Source organism: Lynx rufus, unplaced genomic scaffold (genome assembly GCF_022079265.1).
Source record: "Lynx rufus isolate CCGP_SWC_20201006 ecotype Redwood Valley unplaced genomic scaffold, mLynRuf1.p SCAF_18, whole genome shotgun sequence".
Lineage (NCBI taxonomy): Eukaryota > Metazoa > Chordata > Mammalia > Carnivora > Felidae > Lynx > Lynx rufus.
This window is the reverse complement of record NW_025814832.1, coordinates 39,924,527-39,947,320: the sequence shown is the minus strand read 5'-3', so window position 1 is coordinate 39,947,320 and position 22,794 is coordinate 39,924,527. Positions and strand designations below refer to the sequence as shown.

General features: G+C 45.1%; 1 protein-coding gene across 2 annotated transcripts; it reads left to right on the top strand.

Annotated features, from left to right (window-relative positions):
* Nucleotides 1–11,680, top strand: METTL2A (methyltransferase 2A, methylcytidine). Of its 2 annotated transcripts, none has more exons than XM_047081660.1 (9): nt 1–110; nt 318–409; nt 2,120–2,475; nt 3,527–3,576; nt 3,913–3,973; nt 5,922–6,061; nt 7,865–7,971; nt 10,207–10,272; nt 11,087–11,680. In XM_047081660.1, the coding sequence occupies exons 1-9, from the start codon at nt 1–3 to the stop codon at nt 11,239–11,241; spliced, it is 1,137 nt and encodes a 378-aa protein (XP_046937616.1). In that variant the 3' UTR covers nt 11,242–11,680. The 2 variants fall into 2 exon arrangements, with proteins under 2 accessions (XP_046937616.1, XP_046937617.1); XM_047081661.1 differs by having other exon boundaries at nt 21–110; nt 318–419.
* Nucleotides 11,681–22,794: the final 11,114 nt, after the last annotated feature.

Below are 22,794 nucleotides of genomic sequence, written 5' to 3'. Positions count from 1 at the left end.
ATGGCTGGTCCCTACGCCGAGTGCGCGCCCGCTGCCGTCGGCCAGAAGAGGCAGCAGTTTGGGAGCCGGTTCCTGAGCGATCCGGCGCGCGTCTTCCACCATAATGCCTGGTAACCGCCCTGCCCCTCGCCTGGCCTGCGGCCCGCCCTCTGTCCCGCCGCCCCGGGCGCTGCGAGAAGCCCCTGACCGCCGGCCACGAGTCCCGCTGCCCTGCTTGAGGCGCTCTCCTCCCGTGGGAGAGGCGCTCCGGGGCCAGCGACTCACCCTGCCCGCGGCTGGAACGTGAGGCCTCTAAGCTGCCCGTTTGATTTTCCCAGGGACAATGTTGAGTGGTCGGAAGAGCAGGCCGCGGCGGCGGAGAGGAAAGTCCGGGAGAACAGTACCCAGCGAGTGTGCCAGGAGAAGCAAGGTGCGCCCAGGTGGGCCCTCGGTGGTATCTGCAGCCAGTGTACTGCTGAACGAACTGTCCACGAGAGGCAGAGAACCGAGACCTCCGAGAGTCTTTGTTACTGGACTGATACCGAACTCGGGGGTAGAACGGGAGGGGGGGGGGGTGGTGGGTTAGGACGGAAAAGGGCGTCACCCTAAAATCTTGTTAGAGCAAACAGGGAGTTTTGTTTTGGGCTTTATTTGAGAGTAAGTGTATCTTGATATTTTCTAGCGATTAAGTTTTAGTTACGTTGTCTAGACCCATGTTAATGTGACTCGCCTTCGTCAACCGTGTGGTCACGTGATTGGCTTAGAGGCTGTGCTTTCTCTATGTGATTGCACTTTTACTGAGGAAATGTGATTGAAGCTAGATTCTAGTGATCTGATTCCCAATGTTGTTGGGGGAGGAAGCCAATGACTGGTGAATGTGTCTTTTCTTCGCTGTGAGGATTTAAGGCTTCTGCCGAGGAGAGCTGGGTGAAGCAGAGTGTAGATAAGTCTGGCCAAAGAAAAAGAGGCCCCTTCTGGAGAGGTGGATGATTTCACTGCAGAATATCTCTGGGTACTAAAACTAGTACTGATTGGGCCTTTTTCCTAAAAGACAATTGAAAGTAGGACTAGAAACTGAGAGGGTAGCAATCCCACAGTTCAGTGTAACAATTAGAAGATTCCAGTTGCAAAATACTCACTTTACATGCTTTGACAGAGACTGGATCAATGCAGGTTAGAGTTGAAAGGGATTTTGAAAATCATGTAGTCCAATATCCTCTTTTTACAGTTAAAGAAACTTGGACCACAGGACATTAAGTGCCTTTCCCAGAGGTAAGCAGTTAGTTAGTAGTAGCAAGGGTGGAACGAAAATCCAATTTCTTAGATTTGTATTCATTTCTACTACACTAGTCAAGGTCTGGCAAAAAACCAAAAACTGAAGCCTTAAAAAAAAAAAAAGAAAACAAAACTCAAGTCTAACACTGCCTCGATCACCTTAGACTACAGCGTAAACAGTCTCCCCTTCTCGAGTCTCTCCTGTCCTCCATCATCAAAACTCTTCTCATCTGAAGACATTTTTCGCTCTTGTCCGCATTTCTCCTTTCCTTTTAGCCTTGTTTCTATTTTTTAGTATCTTGTGGTATTACTGAATTCATTTCTTAGCTCCACACTCTATGAAGAGCCACAGACTGGAGTGTATTTTAAGAAGAGCTGCATGTATCATAACCATTGAGTTTACATGGGGAATAACTGAAGAACCTGGGACGTTTCACTTGTAAAAGAGAAAATTTAGAGGTGGAAATAACTGCCCTTAAATGCAAAAGAGTTGTTCTGTATGGCCCTAAGAAGTAGTAGAACTTTAAAAAAAGAAGAAGAAATGAAATAGGACTTTTTGATCAAAAGACAGATTTTTTGCTTAATGTTAGAATTTTCTAGTAGTTAAGAGCCACCCAAAGATGTGGGTGGAGAATTGGTAGTAAGTTCGCTGGCAGAAGCTGGACTCCCTAGAAGGACAGGATGCAGAGGGAGTTCAGGTAGGGTACATGATAGGACTAAAAGATTTCCAGCTCTGAGACAATGGCTCTGCTTGAGGATACTTTTAGTATAAAATGACATTCAATGAGACAGAATGGTATATGACATTAGGGACAAATAAAATCCTGAGAGATGGTTTTTTAAACTCTTCCCTTAATGTTCACAGTTGATTATGAAATAAATGCCCACAAATATTGGAATGACTTCTACAAAATCCACGAAAACGGGTTTTTCAAGGATAGACACTGGCTTTTTACCGAATTCCCAGAGCTGGCACCAGGCCAAAGCCAAGATCACTTGGAGGATTTGCCCTCCGACAACAAGAGGAGTGAAGTACCTGAATGTAGGACCAGTGAGGATGGACCTGGTTTAAAAATAGAACAGCACAAGTGTTCTTCAAATAGTCTTGAACATGAAACACAGACAGCTCCTGTGGAAGAAAATGTAACTCAGAAATTCAATCACCTGGAAATCTGTGCCGATGAGTTCCCTGGATCCCCAGCCACCTACCGAATACTCGAGGTAACCCCCCTTTATTGTCCTGATAATGGGGTTAATGAGGCTGTCGTACACGTGGGTGGCCTAGGGAGGCTGACCACAAAAGTGGTGAAGAAGGTGCCTAGACTTGACTCCTATATTGGCCTAGAAACACCTCCTTTTTTTTTTTTTTTTTTTTTAGCTAACGTTATGTACTAAATTCAGACCAGATATTTGGTGGTTGTAGCACACAGATACATCACCTGGGGTGCTACTTGGGAACATCGTACTGCCCTGAACGTTGTAGCATCGTGCTGTACCTACCACCTAGAAAAGGGTCCCGAAACACAAGACAAAGTCTTTTACTTCTCTTGTAATACAGTTAGAACATGGAGGGGTTAGTTGGGATGGTGCCTGCTTCTCCGGCATGGGAGAATTCTTGTCTTCCTAGTTGGGGTGGTGTGGCTGAGGCCAGACGGTGACTATACACTCCCCCAGATTACCCTAGGGTTGAGTATACTTCCTGCATGACCTTGTCAGTAGTCCCTTACCCTCCCCAAGCGGAACGGGACCTCTGCCTCTCTGTCTGCCTCATAGTTACGAGGATTGCATACATTGAGGTAACATGTAAAATGGCTTAGAATCGTGTCTGGCAAGTAGTGAGTCCTTAGTATATGGTGGTGGTTTTTATTATTACCACACCCAGACTAATCTTATTTGTGGTCCCCTTTTCATAAATTTTTCAGCTTAGTCAATTAGAAACATTTTTTCCAGTAATGATATAGTGCAGTTCAGTAAAAAAAAATATTTCATCTGTAGGACTGTTGGCTAAAGCTGAAAAAGTAAAAGCAATCTATGCCCTTTTTTCCATACCAACTCCCTTCTGCTGTTGAAAGCCCATGCTTTCAAAGTCTTCTATGGCTGCCTCTTTTAGACTTTCTGAGGTCAAGGTCAGGGAACGGCATGGGTACTATTTAGCTCTGGTCACCACACCTTCCCTAATGGAGTTAGGAGGCAAGATTATTGATTATTTATCTAGCTCCAGGAATTAATTTTTTGGAAAATCCTGTAACTAAAAGTTCATTTCTGTCTGCAGGTTGGTTGTGGTGTGGGAAACACAGTCTTTCCGATTTTACAAACTAACAAGTAAGTGTGTTTAAAGTTTAACTGTGTGACCGCACAGAGGAGAAAGGGCTGTGTTGTTTCTCAGAACTTACTGCAGCAAACTGGCAACAATGGTTATTGGGCACCATGGGTGATGGGAGATCGGATTTATGGTCTGGATTTTTTTTTTTTTTTAATGGTCTTGATTTAATTTGATTTCTAAGTTATCTTTGTCATCAGGAAAATTAGTAAGATTCAAAACCTGTTCCATTGTTAATATGTGGTGTCCTTGATATTTTAACCTCTGCTACACAGGAAAGAGAACAGACACAATTCACTTTATAGTCTTAATTGTTACTGTTTTTCTGCCCATTTCAGTGATCCAGGACTCTTTGTTTACTGTTGTGATTTTTCTTCCACAGCTATAGAACTGGTCCAGGTGAGTGTAATTGCTCCTATCCATCATTTTCACTGGTTAGAGGGGAAAACGTCTTCTAAAAGTCAGGGTCTCTAGCAATGTTTTTAATTCTTGTGTTTTTTTAAGTTTTTATTTATTTTTTAGAGAGGGAGGGAGGGAGGGAAAGAATCCCAAGCAGGCTCCGCACCAGCAGTATGGAGCCCAGTGTGCGGCTCGAACTCACAAGCCATGAGCCAAAGTCAGACATTTAACCCACTGAGCCACCCAGGTGCCCCTTTTATTTCTTATTCTTATGTGGTCCGAAAGTGAGAGATTTACAGGCAGCAGTAGCGGAAAAAACTAAACATGAATACAGAACCTCTCACTGGCCAGCTGTGGAACTTTGGGCCTGTCTCCTGGCCTCTCCAAACTTTCCTTTTAAGGATTGAAATGAGAAGACTGTTTCTAGTCAGAATTCTTTGAATTATAAGTCACAGAAACATCTAGACAAACTCAGCCAGTGAAAGAAAGAGAAGGTCATGCAACCCAAGGACATAAAGTGTAGCCAGGACTGTAACTGAGCCCTAAAAAGGTGGCAGATACCAAGGCAAGTTGACTAGCCAGTAAGATGGCACCACCCTCTCCTCCTCCTATCTCAATACCTCCCTCAAGTTCATGGTTTCCTATCAATCATAGCTCAGTGCCCATTTGTCCTTTGTTTGTTCTCTGTTTACAGACCAACTTTCTGTAATAGGTTTTTCCTGGTTTTACATATGATCCTGACATGCTCACCCTTACCAGTCCACCCTGTTCAGGGTTCTCAGAGCCTCACCACAATGACTTGTCCTGATTCCAGAGTCCCCAGGAATAGTCTGATTGACCCAGCCCAGCTGATAATCTACTTGCCCTGTTTGAATTAGCGGGGGCCAATGAGGAATAAAGTCACATTTTTGGAGAAGAGATATGGAAAGGGAAATTACCCTAAAATGTGTCTGTTACAATCATGTCTAATGCTTGTAGCAGAGGAGCTCCAGAATTGGTAGTTGTGTCTTTCTGGAGTTACTTTCATGGATCCAGACCAGGTGAATATTGAGGCTTATCTTTAGTTAGTTTTGAGGTTTTTTAGTTAATTTTATGGTAATAAAATATAAAGGTAAATTTTCCACATCTAGAGACATAGGTTTTCCTGGAGAATTCTGTGGTCTATGTAATATGGTATAGTTGAGTTGGGAGTTGTTTTAGATCATGCTCTTAAATGTTTAAATGTCTATGTTTTGTCTCTCTCCTGATGGGGGTTTTATTTTTCCTTATGGCCACTTACCTTCCTGATGATTTTCCAGTCTTCAAATCTAACTCTGCATCAGAGTAAAGAATAAAAGTAGAGGAATGAAGAACTCTAGTTTTAAAAGTACTGGTTAAGGGCACCTCGGGCTGGCTCAGTCAGTGGAGCATGCAACTCTTGATCTTGGGTTGCAAGTTTGAGCCCCATGTTGGGTGCAGACATTACTTAAAACAAAAATCTTTTTTAAAGTTTGTTTATTTATTTTCAGAGAGAGAGAGAAAGCACGAGGTAGGTAGGGGCAGAGAGAGAATCCCAAGAATCCCAAGCGGCACTCTCAGTGCAGAGCCCAATGTGGGGCTTGAAGACACGATCTCTGAGATCATGACCTGAGCCAGAGTCGGACGCTCAACCGACTGAGCCACCCAGATGCCCCAAAACTAAAATCTTTTAGAAATAAATAAACAAAAGTACCATTTGGATTCCACAAGCTCCTCTCTGGAATCGTTCAAGAATCTTAACCTTTGAGTAAGATTGCGTGCCTTCATGATTAGACTGATAACCCTCAGTGGGCAGTAGCTGCAGTTACACTTAAAGCAAGATAAGATTTCCTTGAGGCCGTGTGAATGTGTGTGTGTGTGTGCGCGTCTGTGTGTGTGAGAGAGAGAGAGAGAACATTTTCTAACCTGTGTGTCTCTCAACTGTCTGCAGACAAATTCAGCATATGATCCCTGCCGGTGTTTTGCCTTTGTTCACGATCTGTGTGATGAAGATCAGAGTTACCCAGTGCCCACGAGTAGTCTTGATATCATCATCCTCATATTTGTTCTTTCTGCAGTTGTGCCAGACAAGTAAGTTGGAGGTCCTTTCACCAGCAGTGTAACAAAAACAAAGCGTTCGTCAAAGTTGGGCCCTGAGTAAGAAGGATCCTGATAGGCAGGGAAAAGCCACTCTGTCAGTGTTACGAGTGTCTCATCCCTTTTCCTAAATTTGCAAGTTCCCAACTTCTCTGCCTGTTGACTGCAGTGATTGGTCATCGTTATGGTTTAACATCCCTAAGGAATGGGGGAGAAGTCTTTAGTGGCTGTGTTTTTTTAATTTTTCTTTTAAGTAATCTCTGCCCCCAGCGTGGGGCTCGATCCCAAAACCGCAAGACCAAGAGCCACACACTGTACCAACTAAGCTAGCCAGTCACCCTTCATTGGCCTTTTTAAATGCTTGCAGTAAACCAAGCTTATTAACAACACAGAATTTATGGTGAACCTTAACTCAGGTGTTCCTTTATGCTTAAGTTCTTTGGAAAACTGCAGTTACAAGAGAATTCCATAAAATAAAGTTTAGATGAAAGGAAAGTCAGTTGCTGAACTCTAAAAGATGCTGTTAAAGCTTCTTAGGGACACCTGGGTGGCTCAGTTGGCTAAGCATCGACTCTTGATTTCAGTTCATGTCATGACCTCAGGGTCATGAGATCGAGCTTGAGGAGCTCCTCGCTCGGCATGGAGCCTGCTTCAGATTCTCTCCCTGTACTCCACCCCCACCCCCACCCATGCTCACATGCACTCTTCTCTCCCTTAAAAAAAAAAAAAACAAAAAAAAACCAAACTTCTTAGACATGGGCAACCAGCTGTTCTGATGAAGTACTGTCCTCAGGAAGCAGCATCAGCCAAAGACCCAGAGGAGTGATTGATTTTCTCTAGCTCCCATTTCCTTTAGGATGGCACTGAGTCATCTGACCTAACACGGACATTGTGAGTGTGGATAAAGGCAGATGCAGGACAGCCCAAAAGCCAGGCATGCTTCTAAACATTAATAACTGCAGAAGTTCAGGGGCACCTGGCTGGCTCATTCAGTAGAGCATGTGACCCAATCTCAGGGTCATGAGCTCAAGCCCCACATTGAGGGTAGAGTTTACTAGATAGATTTTTTTTAAAACGGCAGAAGTTTAACTGCTATAGACTTAAAAACTGACATGGACTGAAACAAAACATTAGAATTAAAATTCATTATTCAGTTATTTAAATAGACTGTGTAGCACTTATACTTCTGAGGTTAGCACAGCCGAAACCCCCACGAGGACTGTGTATGGAAAGTGCAGTCAGAATGGAAAGCTCTCTGCCGAGGTGCTCATTTGCATGCTGACTCACCCTGTAAATTGCAAGTTCTTAGGGTTTGATCTTCAACAAATGGAAAGACACAGTCTCTGCGCACAAAGAGCTCGGGCCTGGGGGGGCAGGCAGAGGAGTCCACCGACTAGTAGTCCTCACTGCAGGTTTTCAGCGTGGCGCCCAGAGAGGCACAGGCGCACAGGCCAGGGGCGGCTTCCCTGGGAAGTAATCGCAGGAGTGGGCAGTGAGCAGATGCAGAGTGTGTAACTTGGCCCATGGTCGAACTCTCCAGCAGAAGCAGGTTGTCCTCGGGCCTCTTCATACTGAAGGGACTGGGTCGGAGCCACAGTTGTGAGCAGACCACAGAAGGCACATCAGAAGCTCAGACACGCGCTCCTGTTCTCATCCGAAGGGAGAGCAGAGGAGCTAAGATTTCAGGGGCCATGTGTCAGCAGGGTTACGAAGTCCACTGGCTCTTCCAGACGTGCTACAAGGAGAAGGGACCCTGTCCTTAAGGAGACCTGATCTTCCTTCTCTGTTGCCCCACAGGATGCAGAAGGCTATCAACAGGCTGAGCAGGCTTCTGAAGCCCGGAGGGATGATGCTTCTGCGAGATTATGGCCGCCACGACATGGCTCAGCTTCGATTTAAAAAAGGTATCGTGGGAGTACCTGGGGGGTTCAGTCAGTTAAGTGTCCAACTTCGGCTCAAGTCATGATGGCGCAGTTAGTGAGTTCAAGCCCTGCAATGGGCCCTGAGCAGACAGCTCAGCCTGGAGCCTGCTTTGGATTCTGTGTCTCTCTCTCTCTCTGTGCCCCTCCCCCACTTGTGCTCTATCTCTGTCTCTCAAAAATAAATGAACATTAAAAAAATTTTTTTTAATAACTAAAAAATAAAAAAGGTATCATGGGGGCACCTGGGGGGTTCAGTCGGTTAAGCGTCCAACTTAAAAGTTCAGGTCATGATCTCATGGTTCATGAGTTCAAGCCCTGCATTGGGCTCTCTGCTGTCAGCAGAGAGCTTGCTTGGGATTCTGTCTCTCCCTCTGTCTGCACCGCCCCCCCCCCCAAATAAATAAATAAACTTTAAAAATAAAATAAAATAAAACATATTTTGCTACTGTAAGCAAAACAACAGATTGGCCATCCGAATAGATGTATAAATCCGTGAAATTGATTAGAAACCTAGAGTTACAGCTCCAATATGAAATCATTTAATACATGACAGAGGTGGTATGTTTTTGAAGATTGTGTGATCCAGGTATTGGGCAAATCTTTAAAACCAAGACCACTGCATTTAGAAGAGCTAGTTTTAGAAAAGACATTTGATTACATGAATAATTTTAAACAAAGTATGGCCAAAGGTACCATTAAAACAGTTTAGGGGCGCCTGGGTGGCGCAGTCAGTTAAGCGTCCGACTTCAGCCAGGTCACGATCTCGCGGTCCGTGAGTTCGAGCCCCGCGTCGGGCTCTGTGCTGACTGCTCAGAGCCTGGAGCCTGTTTCGGCTTCTGTGTCTCCTTCTCTCTCTGACCCTCCCCTGTTCATGCTCTGTCTCTCTCTGTCTCAAAAATAAATAAACATTAAAAAATTAAAAAAAAAAAACAAAACAGTTTAAAGACCGATAATTTCGGTGCATAGAACAGATAAAGACTGCATTATTATCTGTGCTCTTCGGGGACTGTTGGTACGTTGATAGGGAAAAGATCAACCCACCCAAAACACAGGGAAGAAAATTTTAGACTTGATTCCCAGAAGAACATATCCAAATGACCAAAAACAAACTTGAGGGTAACAAAAATTAGGATGAGATGACCACTTCTCTAATCTGCCAACTCACGAAGAGCTATGCTTCTCCATTAATGGTTTTTGTTTTTGTTTTAAGATTTTTTTTTTGAAGGAGAGAGACAGAATGTGAGTGGGAGAGGGGCAGAGAGAGAGGGAGGCACAGAATCCGAAGCAGGCTCCAGGCTCTGAGCTGTCAGCACAGAGCCCGATGTGGGACTTGAACTCACGAGCCGTTAGATTGTGACCTGAGCCAAAGCAGGGTGCTTAACCGACTGAGCCACCCAGGCGCCCACTGGGTTTTTTGAGCACACTGGGGCTATTGACTCAGTCTAACAGTCCTTTTGGGAATTCCTCAAGAACTAGCATGTAATACATATGTAAGCAAAATCTCGAAAACCAAGTGAATGCCTCTGGAGAGGGGAATCTTGTGCCTGCCGCGTGGGGTAGATCCCTTACTGTTGGTCTTGGAGGGGTTTCCGTTCTGCATTCCCAGATGAGAAGAGCAGTGTGCAGACAAGTATTTTAAAGTTGACCCCACATGTAGGAGTAGCTGGAGAGAAATAAGCAGAAGTGAAGCAAGTAAGATCATATTGGCATTCAGAAGGTACAGAAGGGCGACGTACCAGGTTGGTAAATTGACGTTAGGTCAGAGGGCTTGGCGGCTGAAGGGAGAGCGTCCGTAACCAAAACAGCGTATGTCTTGTACTTGTGAGCGAGTGTGGGCACATGGACAGACATGGGAAATGGTCATGGTGTCTATCTCAAGTTTCCTCAGACTCAGCTATGGTCCTTGGCTTTTATTTATTTACTTTTGTTTTACAAAGAGTATGTGGTATTTATGTAGTCAGGGAGGGGGGAAAACACCTTCCAACACGAAACAACTCTAGAACAGAAGGCTGAGGTTCACATGTGTGATGTAACACTGCATTTCGATCACTCCCCTTGGGGTCCTCTTCTCCGAAGATTCCTGCAACGTGCCCAGAGCAACCAAGAAGGGGTTCTGTTCTCTGCCCAAGAAATGGTATCACGATGTACATTTGATTGGCAGTGAAATTCGAGGAAGTGCTTTAAAGTCTCTCTGATGTTTATCACATCGCCCCACAGGTCAGTGTCTGTCTGAAAATTTCTACGTGAGAGGCGATGGTACTAGAGTTTACTTCTTCACACAAGGTATGGAAACGCTCATCTTTCTTCATGCTAACAGCCCCCCAAACACCAGATCAAATGTTGCTTGATACAGTCTCGGAAGTAAAACTGTCATGCCCCTTCTGCCTTTTGAAGACTTTTCCTGCCTTTCCAGGCCACCTGAACGGTTCACTGTTCTCCATACGGGCTCCGCTTACAGGAGCCTTCAGTCCTCTGCTTTGCTCCTCAACTGTCTGCGCTTCCTCCCTGTGGCTTTGTCCCAGATGGGAAACCTGCCCCTTCGGCAAGACCCCAGTGCAGCTGGTTTTGCCCTGTAAGCCGGGTTGTCCTGTAGGTGCGCCAGAATTAGGCTGTGCTCCCCGTGCCCCGGCTCCCAGGTGTAATCCAGAATTGCCCTCCTCTGCGGCTTGCCCTGCCTCGGGGTTCCTCCCCCACCAGTGCCATCCTTGGGCCCTTTATTGTGCCACATACTTCTTTGAGCTGTTGGTTAAAATATAGTGGAAACTCTCTGCTAAAAAAGTGGCTTTGACATTACGTGCATAGAGATTTTGCATATAACCTGAAGGTGTCCATAAAGCCCTTGAAAATTCTTCCCTGTCTGCTCTAAGTCTCTCCCTCTGGATTCCAAGGGGCCCTTGCCAGAAGGTTTGGCTTCCCCCATTTAAACATGAACTTAATATTACCAAGCTGCTCCTACACTTCTAAATAAACAGCCCTGCTGAAGCCACTTGTAATACATAAATAAAAACAGTCTCACGGAGCCCCATTTAATATAGGAAGTGGTGGACCATGTTTTTTCTTTAGCGGAAAATATGTAAACATCTCTTTTCCGAACCAGATGAGCTGGATACACTTTTCACTACGGCTGGACTGGAAAAGGTTCAGAACCTGGTGGATCGCCGATTGCAAGTGAACCGAGGGAAACAGCTGACCATGTACCGAGTCTGGATTCAGTGCAAATACCGCAAGCCTCTTCTGTCCAGCGCTGGCTGAGTGGCACCTGCTCCTGACGCGTGAGCTCATTGGAGCTTTTTAAAAAGAACATTCACAAGTGTGTCTTGTCGATGTGGGAAAGTCCAAGGATTCAGACTTGAACCTTAAACCTAGAAAAAATTGCTTTTTATCAAGATTCTAATAATTGTGCTTCCAATTTGGGAAGGCCTTTAATATGTACTTTCCTAAGTTTTTTCTTACTTTGAGATATCAAAGAATCTTTCTTGCCATTTTGTAATTTATCATAACTAAAATTTCATGGGAATCGTGAATTCAAAAGGCATCAAGAATTTATTTCCATGTGGAAGTATTATACGTGATAAAGTATCATCTGACTGTGAGTTGCATTAAATTATTTCGGAGTTCAAATATCTGGACTAGGCAGTTGATATATATGGTGAATAAAGGTCTCGTTCAGCGAGAAGCATGTCAAGAAGAATCCTCTTTCTTTGGATATTTTCCTGACTCAAAAATACTGCCTTAGGGGCACCTGTGTGGCTCAGTTAAGCGTCTGACTTCGGCTCAGGTCATGATCTCTCAGTTCACGAGTTCAAGCCCCACATCAGGCTCTGTGCTGACTGCTAAGAGCCTAGAGCCTGCTTCAGATTCTGTGTCTCCCTCTCTCTCTGACCCTCCCCCACTGGCGCTCTGTCTCCCTCCTTCTCTCCCCCCCCCAAAAATAAACAATTAAAAAAAATTACTACTTTAAAGAGAATCAAAACATGTCCTTGTTACGTGTTTATTTAGTCATGGTCTCCACTTAACTCTAGTTCTGTGGAATTTTAGACACTGTTCCCCCTCTAAGTAACCTATTTCTCAAACAGTAAAACGATCTAGACTTTTCTTGGATGTAAATTTTAAAAAATAAATAAGTAATGGGAAAAAAAGATCTTGACATTTAGCAAACTTGTCTCGTTTTTTTTATTGTGCCCTTAACTGTTTGACACAAAAGGAATTGAGAACTTTATTTTAGCCACATGACTGTACAACTGAAAATGATCATCATCAGTATTGCTTTTTTTATGTTCTGCTTTTTTTCAGTTACCACTCCTACATGTTTCCCTCTTGGTGGTTCATAAGTTATACAATGTATTCTTAATTTTTACCAAATAAAGAATTTTCAGTTCTTCCTATGTTTTGCATGTTCAACTCAAATATTCCCATAATTGCTTTTTATCATTGTATTACATGTGGAAATGTGATAAGAAACAAGCAATTTTTTTTTTAATTTCAAACGTAAAGAAAAGTACCAGTTACCAAGAATATTGCAAGAATAGTCCATTTTCTTTTCAGAATAGTTTTTAAGAATAGGTTGCAAGGTGATGTCCCAACTCTCCTGCATATTTTCATGTATAATTCCTATAACTAAAGACATTCTTTTTTTTTTTTTTTTCAACGTTTATTTATTTTTGGGACAGAGAGAGACAGAGCATGAACGGGGGAGGGGCAGAGAGAGAGGGAGACACAGAATTGGAAACAGGCTCCAGGCTCTGAGCCATCAGCCCAGAGCCTGACGCAGGGCTCGAACTCACGGACCACGAGATCATGACCTGGCTGAAGTCGGACACTCAACCGACTGCGCCACCCAGGCGCCCCAAGACATTCTATCACCAAATAAATCCATCAGAAGTAGAAATATGAAAACATCCACAGATAACCACGTTTTCCCAATGTTCCCAATAACCTATCACCAGAAAAAAAAGTTGCATTTAGTAGTCATATCTCGGTCCCCTATACTCTGAACAACCCAGGCGTGTTTCAATGGCCTTGACATTTGAAGATCACAGGCTATCTTGCAGACTGCTTTCTCATGATTTGGTTCAAGTGACATTTCTGGCAGGAACACTGAGTGATGCTGTGCTCTTCCCATTACATTCTATCAGGGAATCGATTTTGAATTACCCTGTTATTGGTAATGTTAACCTTGAACACTTCATTGAGGTGGTATCTGCTGTTTTTCTCCACTGAAAAGTTACTAATAAGCATTTCATAGGGTAATGCTTTGAAATCGGGTAAATTACCCATTCCTCATCAATCTTTACCCTCCATTTGGCATCTGTGTTCCAATTTCTTGGCTGAATTACTATGATGGTAGCCTGTGAGTGTCTCCTAACCCTACCATTTTTTCTCCATATATTGGTTCTGTAAGGAAAGCTTTTTTTTCCTATCCATTTACTTCTCTTAATCTGGATTCAGATTTCTGTTTTATTTAGTGATTATTACATCTACTGTCATTGGTGCTCCTGTTACCCCAGATTTGGCCAGTGGGAGCCTCTTCAAATGCTTCTGTGATCTTGTGACTGTCCCCACGATTCTCAGAGCACTTCAAGCACAAGTTGTTCCAAGCTTATTTTACAGTTTCTGAATCCAGCATTTCCCCCCAAGAGGTGCTGGTTTCTTTTAGTGCAGAAAGGTATTTAGAAACCAAGCTGAGTGTGCTCATTGCTCCTGGTATGTGCCCGTTCCCAGCCCCCTGAGTGGATGGAGCGCCAAGATATTTGCATGTAGGTACACACACACATACTTGCATCTGTATTTTTATACTACTGCATATTGAAAACCATCAGTTCTGGGGTGCCTGGGTGGCTCAGACGGTTGAGCATCTGACTCTGGCTTAGGTCATGATCTCGCGGGTGACGGGTTTGGGCCCCGCGTCGGGCTCTGTGCTGACAGCTCAGAGCCTGGAGCCTGCTTCAGATTCTGTGTCTCCCTCTCTGCCCCTTCCCTGCTCACGCTCTGTCTCTGTCTCTGTCTCTGTCTCAAATATAAATGAACATTAAAAAAAAAAAAAAAAGAAAACTATCAGTTCAGATCACTGCCTTTGGTACCGATCCAACACAAGATTTATTCTAGTTTTTATTCTTCTCTGTACTTTAGTTTCCTTTTGCAACAATCCCAAACTCCTGTGGTCCTCAATATATGGGGGCCAATGCCCTCATATATTCTGACACCCACACCAAGTCACTATTGCCACAGCTCCCCGCCTCACACAGAGGCCCTGCCAGGGTCCAGCACCCCACCACCACCACCCCTCCGCCCTTGCACTAACCTCCACCTTGCTTGGCTTCATCTTTAAAGGGTAAGAGAAAGGGAACTTCCCATCTCTTCCATTGCACTGAATGTATTTAAAACTGGAAAAGGCTGAGTCACTGGAATGGTATTTCACTTATCTTTTGGGATGAGGAACAGATATATTAAATGATCCACTAAAACCTTCCTTTGGCATTTCTGAGGCATTTCCAAGCAACAAGAAGAGTTTTGATTCCATCTTTGGGGCACTTGACTTGGGCTTTGGGCTTTAGGTGTAAAAAAAGAGCCTCTTTCTGCCCGCTGCTACCTTTTCTTCTCAGTCATCTGCTACACTCTGTTCCCTTGCCCTCTGACTTTGTATCTGTCAGCCTACCTTAAACTCTGCGGGAACTTTGTGTAATTTTCTAGCTTTGGAATCACTAATACTGGGCAGAGAACGGTTAAACACGGTCAGGGTAGATTAAAGTAGGACTTTGGTGCCGCTCAAAAACACACAGACTGGACTGTGTCTGACTCCCAACAATATCTCTTGATATTCTCTTTTACATTTATTTATTTAATTGAAGTATAGTCAACACACAACGTTCCATTAATGTCAGATGTACAGCATAGTGATTCAACAACCCTCTGTATTATGCTGTGCTCACCACGAGTGGAGCTACCATCTGTCATCATACAACACTATTACGGTACCATTGACTGTGTTCCCAATGCTGTACCTTTCATCCCCTGACTTATTCATTCCATAGCTGGAAGCCTGTACCTCCCACTCCCCTTCCCCCGTTTTGTCCATCCCATCCCCCAACCCGCTTCCCCTCTGGCAACCACCAGTTTGTGCTTTGTATTTTCGAGTCTGATCTCTTGATAGTCTTGATGCAAGAAAAGTGCTGCGTTGGCTGGGAAGGTAGCTCCACGTGTGAAACTGCTCAGGAAGTTGTGTGGTTTAGATTCAAGTCTAATGGAGAAGTTTCTGAAACTGACTGATCTGCCTGAGTAGCAGTTAATTAGGCGGAGGAGATAGATTCAATATCGCTTGGAAAATGAGTAACAGTTTGAGAAAGGTGGGTGCACTGGGACTACAGTGGGAGTGAAGCCATGTTCATGTGGGTGGCGTCCAGGGTCAGGTAACACCTGGAGTGCATGGGTTCTTATGCTGCGAACCCATTCATCATCAAAGATTCATCCCCTGGTTTATATACTTCACTGGAGCCTGGCCTCTGCTAATGCCGTCAAACCTGTGCTTTGCAATGGCTCCACTACCTGCTTTCGTGTAAGTTCCCACTCCCTGGGGCTCTGGTTGGAAAAGTAGGGCCTGGGACGCCTGGGTGGCTCAGTCAGTTAATCTCAGGTCATGATCTCACGGTTCATAGGTTCAAGCCCCACTTCGAGCCCTGTGCTGGAGCCTGCTTCAGATTCTGTGTTTCCCTCTCTGTCCCTCCCCTCACTCGTGCTCTGTCTCTCTCAAAAATAAACATTTTTTTAATTAAAAAAAAAAGAAAATCAGAACCCTGGAGACTTAACAGGAAAATGAAAACCCAACGTATTAAGACATTCTACTTTCCTCGGGTTGATCCCTATCTTTGCCTAAAGATGTTACTTTAGTAATCGTGGGGAGTCGTATGTAGCTTAAACGATGAACTCAGGACAAACAGCTTCTTTCACTCCGTTCACAAAGGTCTGTTCTTTGGTTTGTGGCTTCTGCTGCTATTTTCAGAGCCCGCTGCATCGATGCGTTGCAGGCTTTTATATGCTTCTGAATGTGTGCAGGTGTGCAGGTTGTGCAGGTTGATTTGGGAACCTTGGTTAGGAGGTGGAAGGAGCATTAATGGTAAGTTTCACAGGTAAAAAATACTGAAATGGTGCACTATGGCCCCCTCCCTTTATTTCAGTGAATTTCTAGGTTCAAGATTGGACATCGCCTCACCTGCAATTCATGGAACACAGTGCATGACCAAGTTAGCGAGCAAACAGCCACAGTTGGATTCCATGCTCCAGTGGGGGGACCCTGAGACACAGTAGCCAGTATCCTCGACAAAGGCTCAACCTTGGCATCTTCACCCTGAGGCGAGCCCCAAACTGCATTCATTCCTTCATTCCCCACCTTCCTTTCTCTGAGTTTGGATTTCTCCATTGAAACTTAAAATATCCTCAGAAGGAGCCGTACCTTAAACCTTTATCAGCAGTGGCATGTTAGAGAAACCCCTCCAAGGGGGAGGAGAAAGCCCTGACATACCTGCTGTGGGTAAGCCCCCCACCCCTTCCCCAGCCTTGCTTACCATTCCTCAACGTTCATTGGGTGAGTAAGGCTGACAGTGGAGCTCATCATTTAGTGGGGAACTTTGGATTCTCAACACTTAGCAGAGTAGCAAAGCGCCTGGCCCTTGGTTGGCGCACAATAAACGGGGACTGACTAAACAGCTTCTTCCTGCCCTGCCCCCACAACCCCCACCCCCAGACACCCACTGACACACAGTTTGTGTTTAACTTCAGAAGACCATCGTGTACAGGGCTATGGTTGCCAGTATCAGCAGCTCAAGCTGGTTTAAAGGCGAAGACAGAAGGTAGGAAAACACAGGGTGTCTCATGACCCCCAGGACAGAAATGTACAGGGGCCTCAGAAGAGCCCTGGGAAGTGTGTGCCCACCATTGCCCCATCTCTCTAAGATCCACTCTCCGCCCCTGTAGGAGGCAACCATCACTTAGCTCCTGAGACCTGATGCGTCTGTTAAATGGGTGCACAGTGTGTGCGTGTCTTTGTCAGTAAGCTGGTCCCAGAATAGGTCTACAGGCCAGGCAGAGTCTCAAAAGGCATCCCCAGAGCACTGTTTTGTTTCATCCTCCCAAATATTGACCCCTGTGCACCATCATTATTTCCTTGGTCTTTTAAAATAACTGATATTCTTACATTTATTTTGAAAGGAAACTTTATATCACTACTACAAATGTAAAACAAGTATCACTCATCATGAGCAGAAGGTTTTTTTTTCTTTCTTTCTCTTTCAGAAGGTATTTTAAAAAATAAATACAGTGAGGTGTGCCTGGGCGGCTCAGTCAGTTGAGTGTCTGACTCTTGATTTTGCCTCCGGTCGTAGGATCCAACCCCACGTTGGGCTCAGCGCTGAGCATGGAGGCTGCTTAAGATTCTCTCTCCCTCTGCCCCTCTCCCCTGATCGCGCACACTCTCTCTCTCTAAAATTAAAAAAAAAAGGGGCGCCTGGGTGGCGCAGTCGGTTAAGCGTCCGACTTCAGCCAGGTCACGATCTCGCGGTCCATGAGTTCGAGCCCCGCGTCAGGCTCTGGGCTGATGGCTCGGAGCCTGGAACCTGTTTCCGATTCTGTGTCTCCCTCTCTCTCTGACCCTCCCCTGTTCATGCTCTGTCTCTCTCTGTCCCAAAAATAAATAAACGTTGAAAAAAAAAAAAAAGGAAAAAAAAAAAAGTAAAATACATACATACAATGAAAATTTTTAAATCTTATAAATTCCAGCTGGATCCCGTTGCTGACCAAAGGCTCTGAACCCTAAGCCTAGAAACACCAAGCAGAGTCACAGCTGTCGTGGAGCTCACGTGTGGTTCATCCATAAAACATGAATCAGGTGGGCATGTGCCAGGAGGATTGAGCAGGGTAGACAGAGGTGGAGGTTGGAGTCGGGGAAAAGGCCCTTTCAGATGGGGTCTCCTGGAGGAGGTGACATCCCTCCTGGATGTCTGAACAAAGAGGCTTCTAGGCAGAAGGAACGGCCACTGGCCTAGTGGGAGGACCATGATAGACTCCCCTCTCCCTGCCCCACAGCATCGGGAGTGCTGAATTGCTCACCCTTGTCAGAAATGCATCTGCCTTTAGCACATTTTAATAAGAGCATTACTCAAGTGCACTATGTACTAAGAAATGAGTAAGAATGATTATCTGTCTCCTACTGACTCTCAGGCCCAGGGTCTGGAGTCTTCTCAGTTCATCTAGGGACTATTAACATTATGAAGCCAGCCCAACTCACCAGAACCTGGCATATAAACCAGGATTATTGACCTGTGATCTCAAACTTAACTGACAAGCCGAGGGGATCCCCCCAGGAAAGGAAGCTGCTTGAGAAACTGAAGATCAGAAGTTGATTGTTAAGAATACACCAGAGCCCAGTAGTCAGGTGGCCCCAAGATTTCTGTCAAACTGTGGCCGAACCGAGGTCCCCCGTCCGCACCAATGAAGCTGATGCTGAGCAGATCTTTAGTAACATTAACCGGCGTTTGTTTAGACCTTAATACTCTTTAAAAAGCTTTTCATACATTTAATCCTCACAGCACCCCTGTGAAATATAAGTGTAATTATCTCCATTTTACAGATGAGGAAATCTGGTGTTCAGGGAGGATAAATGGTTTACCAAGGTCAGATGGCTAGTGTTAATTGTCAGGTAATTAGCCTAAGATTCAGGAGGGGTATTTTGATATAAATGGTATTTGACATAATATATGGGTTTAAACATTCTTGGCTCCAACCAACTGTGCCTGTCTGGAAAATGCCACACCTGCTCAGAGGTCAGCCCTGTTGCCTCCCACGTGGGGGCGGGGGGAGAAGAAAGAGCACTGGCCCCACACCACCCACCACCCACCCCAAACCTCCCAAGAAAAAAGAAAACACGGCAACTCTCAGAAGTGTGAAACAATTATAGGTAGTCCGTGAAATCTCTTGCGTAAATTGTGTTGGTTTTGCAACATTGTACAATTTGCGACATTTTCCTCAAAATAGTAAAAAAAAATGTAATCCACCAATTTTACCCGGTGCCTGGGAGGCTCCCACCCCCTGGGGTGAAGGAAGGATCCGGGCCTGCTTTTCCACAGACACTCCAGCCCAGGGGGCGCGTCCTGTTCAGTCACACCCCTGAGCACTCAGAAGGGCCCAGCTAGGCTCAAAGCTCTGCTGTTGCCATCTGGAAATGCTTGATAATGTTTAACAAAGGGCCCCTCAAACTGTGTAGCCTGCCTTGTCGCTGCTTCCTTCTTGCTCCTTCTTCCTTTCTCTTTCTCCTTCCTTAGAAAAGAGTGGTCTTCTCTTGACTTGTTTTTCCCTCCCCACCTGTCTGCTGATCCTTGGCTGCCCCGGGTTGGGCCTTCTTGTCCAGGGAAGGACCGCTTGCCCACCTTCGGCTCTTCCTGCCTTTCCGTTCTCCTACTCAGGCAGGCTTTCCAGACGTGCCATACCTGGACCCCTCAGGACTCACTGCTCCTACTCTCCCAGAGCCCTGCAGGTACCCTATCTTCTCATGACTTGTGGTTTCTCCTCATTCAGCTTTCAACTCAAATGTCCCTCAACCTGTGAGAGTCCTTCTCTGCTGATGCCCTTGGCCAATGTCACTACCACCCCCTACAGCTCTCTCCTTTCCCTCAGTCATGCCGCATTATGGGGCTTTGTCTTCTTTATGACACACTACATTATTCTTTTTTTTTTTTAATGTTTTTGAGAAAGAGAGAAACAGAGCAACAAGCAGGGGAGGGGCAGAGAGAGAGGGAGACACAGAATCCGAAGGAGGCTCCAGGCTCCAAGCTGTCAGCACAGGGCCCGATGCGGGGCTCAAACTCATGAACTGTGAGATCATGACCTGAGCAGAAGTCGGACGCTTAACCAATTGAGCCACCCAGGCACCCCATACACCGTATTATTCTTAACTGTATATCTACCTCCTGTCTCTCTACTATGAGCTCTTTAGGGTCAGGGATTTTGTCTGCTTTGATCACAGTTGTATCCTCAGTACCTACAATAGTGTCTGGCCCATAGTAGGTGCTCAACAAATATTTCTTGGGTGGGTAAGTACATAGAAGGTCACCCAGGAACTGAGTCCCTAGTTGCCCATCACGGAAAGTGAGGAAAGTCAAGTTGTGACATCTAATCCAGTGGGAAATAGTTTGTCTGGAGATGGAAGGTGCCCCCTAAAAGTTTCTCAGAAACCAACCATCCCTGGGAAAGCATAGGGACCAAGAGCCACCAAGGGAGCAAGACTGCCCAGCTACCCGAGAGAGGAGGCCCAGTCAGAATGGTTTAAAGGTGCAGAAACAGCCATAGGGAACTGGCTGCTTGGGCCCCATGATACAGAGAGACCAACACAGTGAACAAGATGATCCACTTTGAATTTTGAAAGGTCACCAATACTTGGATAATTCCTTAGTTTTATGTCATGAGCTAAGGATCTCACCTGAGCCTTGAACTAGTTTATCTAAATACCTCCTAGACACGCCTCTCCCCTAGAGGGCCCTTGGGTACCTCAACTCTGTCCAAAACCACTCATAAGAGCACAGACTGAGGATGAAATCCTAGAGTCGACATTTCATTTGTTCTCTGTGTCACCCGGGCCCAGTCAGTGGATTCCTCTGATTCTCAGTTCCTTCAACTGCAATTTGGATATAAATAATAGGATACACATAATCCGGCAGCCCTAGTGGCCCCCGTAACACAACCCGAACTCCTTGCAGAGAACACCATTGAACGCCAAATTCAGTGGGCTATTTATAAGACTCCTTTGTGTAAGATACATGTCATTATATGTTGTGTATTTAGTAGTTATACCAACAGTTTGTCCCTTGGCCTGGAAAGAATAAACATGTGTTACTGTATGATCATTGATAAGATTGTAGCAGAAAGCACAAATCTACATGTCTTCTCTAAGCTCCCAGAGAGCAGTGAAGAGGAGGTAAGACCTTCGGGCTTTCAACAAATTTCAGGTTTTCCCCCTTGGTCAAGGCCAGCTTCTCCATCAGGTACAGAGCACATTCAGCCTCAGGCCCATGATCCTTTGGGGGTCCTGGGAAATGTTTTAATGTTAATTTATTTTAAAACCAGAAGGAAAGAAAAGTGAATATAACTTTAATGAATTTAATGAATATATGATAATGAAGGCAGCCTAGCTTATGTTTGTTTTTATATCAACACATGTGTGTAATACAGTTACTTTTTTTTTTTTTTTTTTTTTTTTTGAGGAAAGGATCCATGAAAGCAGACGTGCCCAGAACCCACGTAAGTCACAGTGTGATCCCACTGTCATCAGCCCATCAGATGCAGGGGCAGAGGTGATAGAGGTAAATGTGGGTGAACCCTTCCCTCCACCTTCCCTTTCTGTCCAACTCACACTGCCTTAAGGAAACACATTTGTGGAAAGAAGTGTTTTGTAAAGTCTTTAGCATTTGTATATACAGGTAGGGCAGTCTAACTGGGAGAAAGTGTCTATGGATGAAGAGTGTGGCATGGCAGCATCCAGGGCATTGAGGAACAAAATCTAACCTTTTGCATTCTTTCTTTCTTGCATTCTTTCTTTCTTTCTTTCTTTTTTTTTTTTTTTTTGAGAGAGCACGAGCAGGGGAGGGGCAGAGAGAGGGGGAGAGAGGATCCAAAACAGGCTCTGTGCTGTGAGTGTGGAGCCCGACATGGGGCTCGAACTCACGAACCGTGAGATGATGACCGGAGCCCAAACCAAGAGTCAGACGCTTAACCAACTGAGCCACCCAGGTGTCTCCCCTGCTCATGCTCTCTCTCTCTCTCAAAATAAATAAACTTAAAAAAAAAAAAAGACATTTAATAAAGTTACCTCTGGCAACAATTCAGAGAGATAATCACAGAGGACAAAAGGGTGTGGTGGGGAGAACTGTAGGGGAGACCAGAGCCGGGAAGGTCCCGGAGAAGATTCCACTAGTTCCAACACAATGGGATGAACCAGCGCTATGGAAGTGAGGGCAGAAACTTGGGAACAGGGCCAGCCCGCACTTAACCAGTATAATGGACAGAAGTGGTGGTGGGTATGAGGTAAGGGAGGCAGGGAGTGAGACAAACAGAATAACCTGGAAGTTTCTGGCCTTAACCATGGTGGGATGTTAATGCCATAATTAGGGTTTCAGTCAAGAGAAAGAGGAAGAGATTTGAGGCTATGGAGGGAGAGTAATGAGCCTATAGTTTGAGTCACCCACAGGTATCTCCTGGAGAGGCCAGATCCAAAAACCAGATACAAATTTGTAGCTAAGAAATAGGCAGGAGAGGATTTAATGAAGGAATCGCCTGCTCAAAGGTGGTGATTGAAGCCACTACAAGGGATGAGTGCGAGTTGGAAAAAAAAAAAAAATGGGGTTAAGAATCAGAACTGTGGGGGTGCCTGAGTGGGTCAGTTGGTAGAACATGTGACTGTCAAACTTGAGGTCATGAGTTTGAGCCCCACGTTAGATGTGGAACCTACTTAAAAAATATTTTTTTTAATTTTTTTTTAACGTTTATTTATTTTTGAGATAGAGACAGAGCATGAATGGGGGAGGGTCAGAGAGAGGGAGACACAGAATCCGAAACAGGCTCCAAGCTCCGAGCTGTCAGCACAGAGCCCGACGCGGGGCTCGAACTCACGGACTGCGAGATCGTGACCCGAGCCGAAGTCGGCCGCCCAACCGACTGAGCCACCCAGGCGCCCCTAAAAAATATTTTTTTAAAAAGTTGGGGCACCTGGGTGACTCAGTCGGTTAAGCATCAGACTTGGCTCAGGTCATGATCCTGATCCTAAGG

Coding starts and splice junctions, on each gene's coding strand:
- METTL2A (XM_047081660.1), top strand. CDS start 1: ATGGCTGGTCCCTACGCCGAGTGCGCGCCCGCTGCCGTCGGCCAGAAG. Junction 3,974..5,921: donor CAGCTATAGAACTGGTCCAG/GTGAGTGTAATT, acceptor AACTGTCTGCAG/ACAAATTCAGCATATGATCC. Junction 10,273..11,086: donor AGTTTACTTCTTCACACAAG/GTATGGAAACGC, acceptor TTTCCGAACCAG/ATGAGCTGGATACACTTTTC.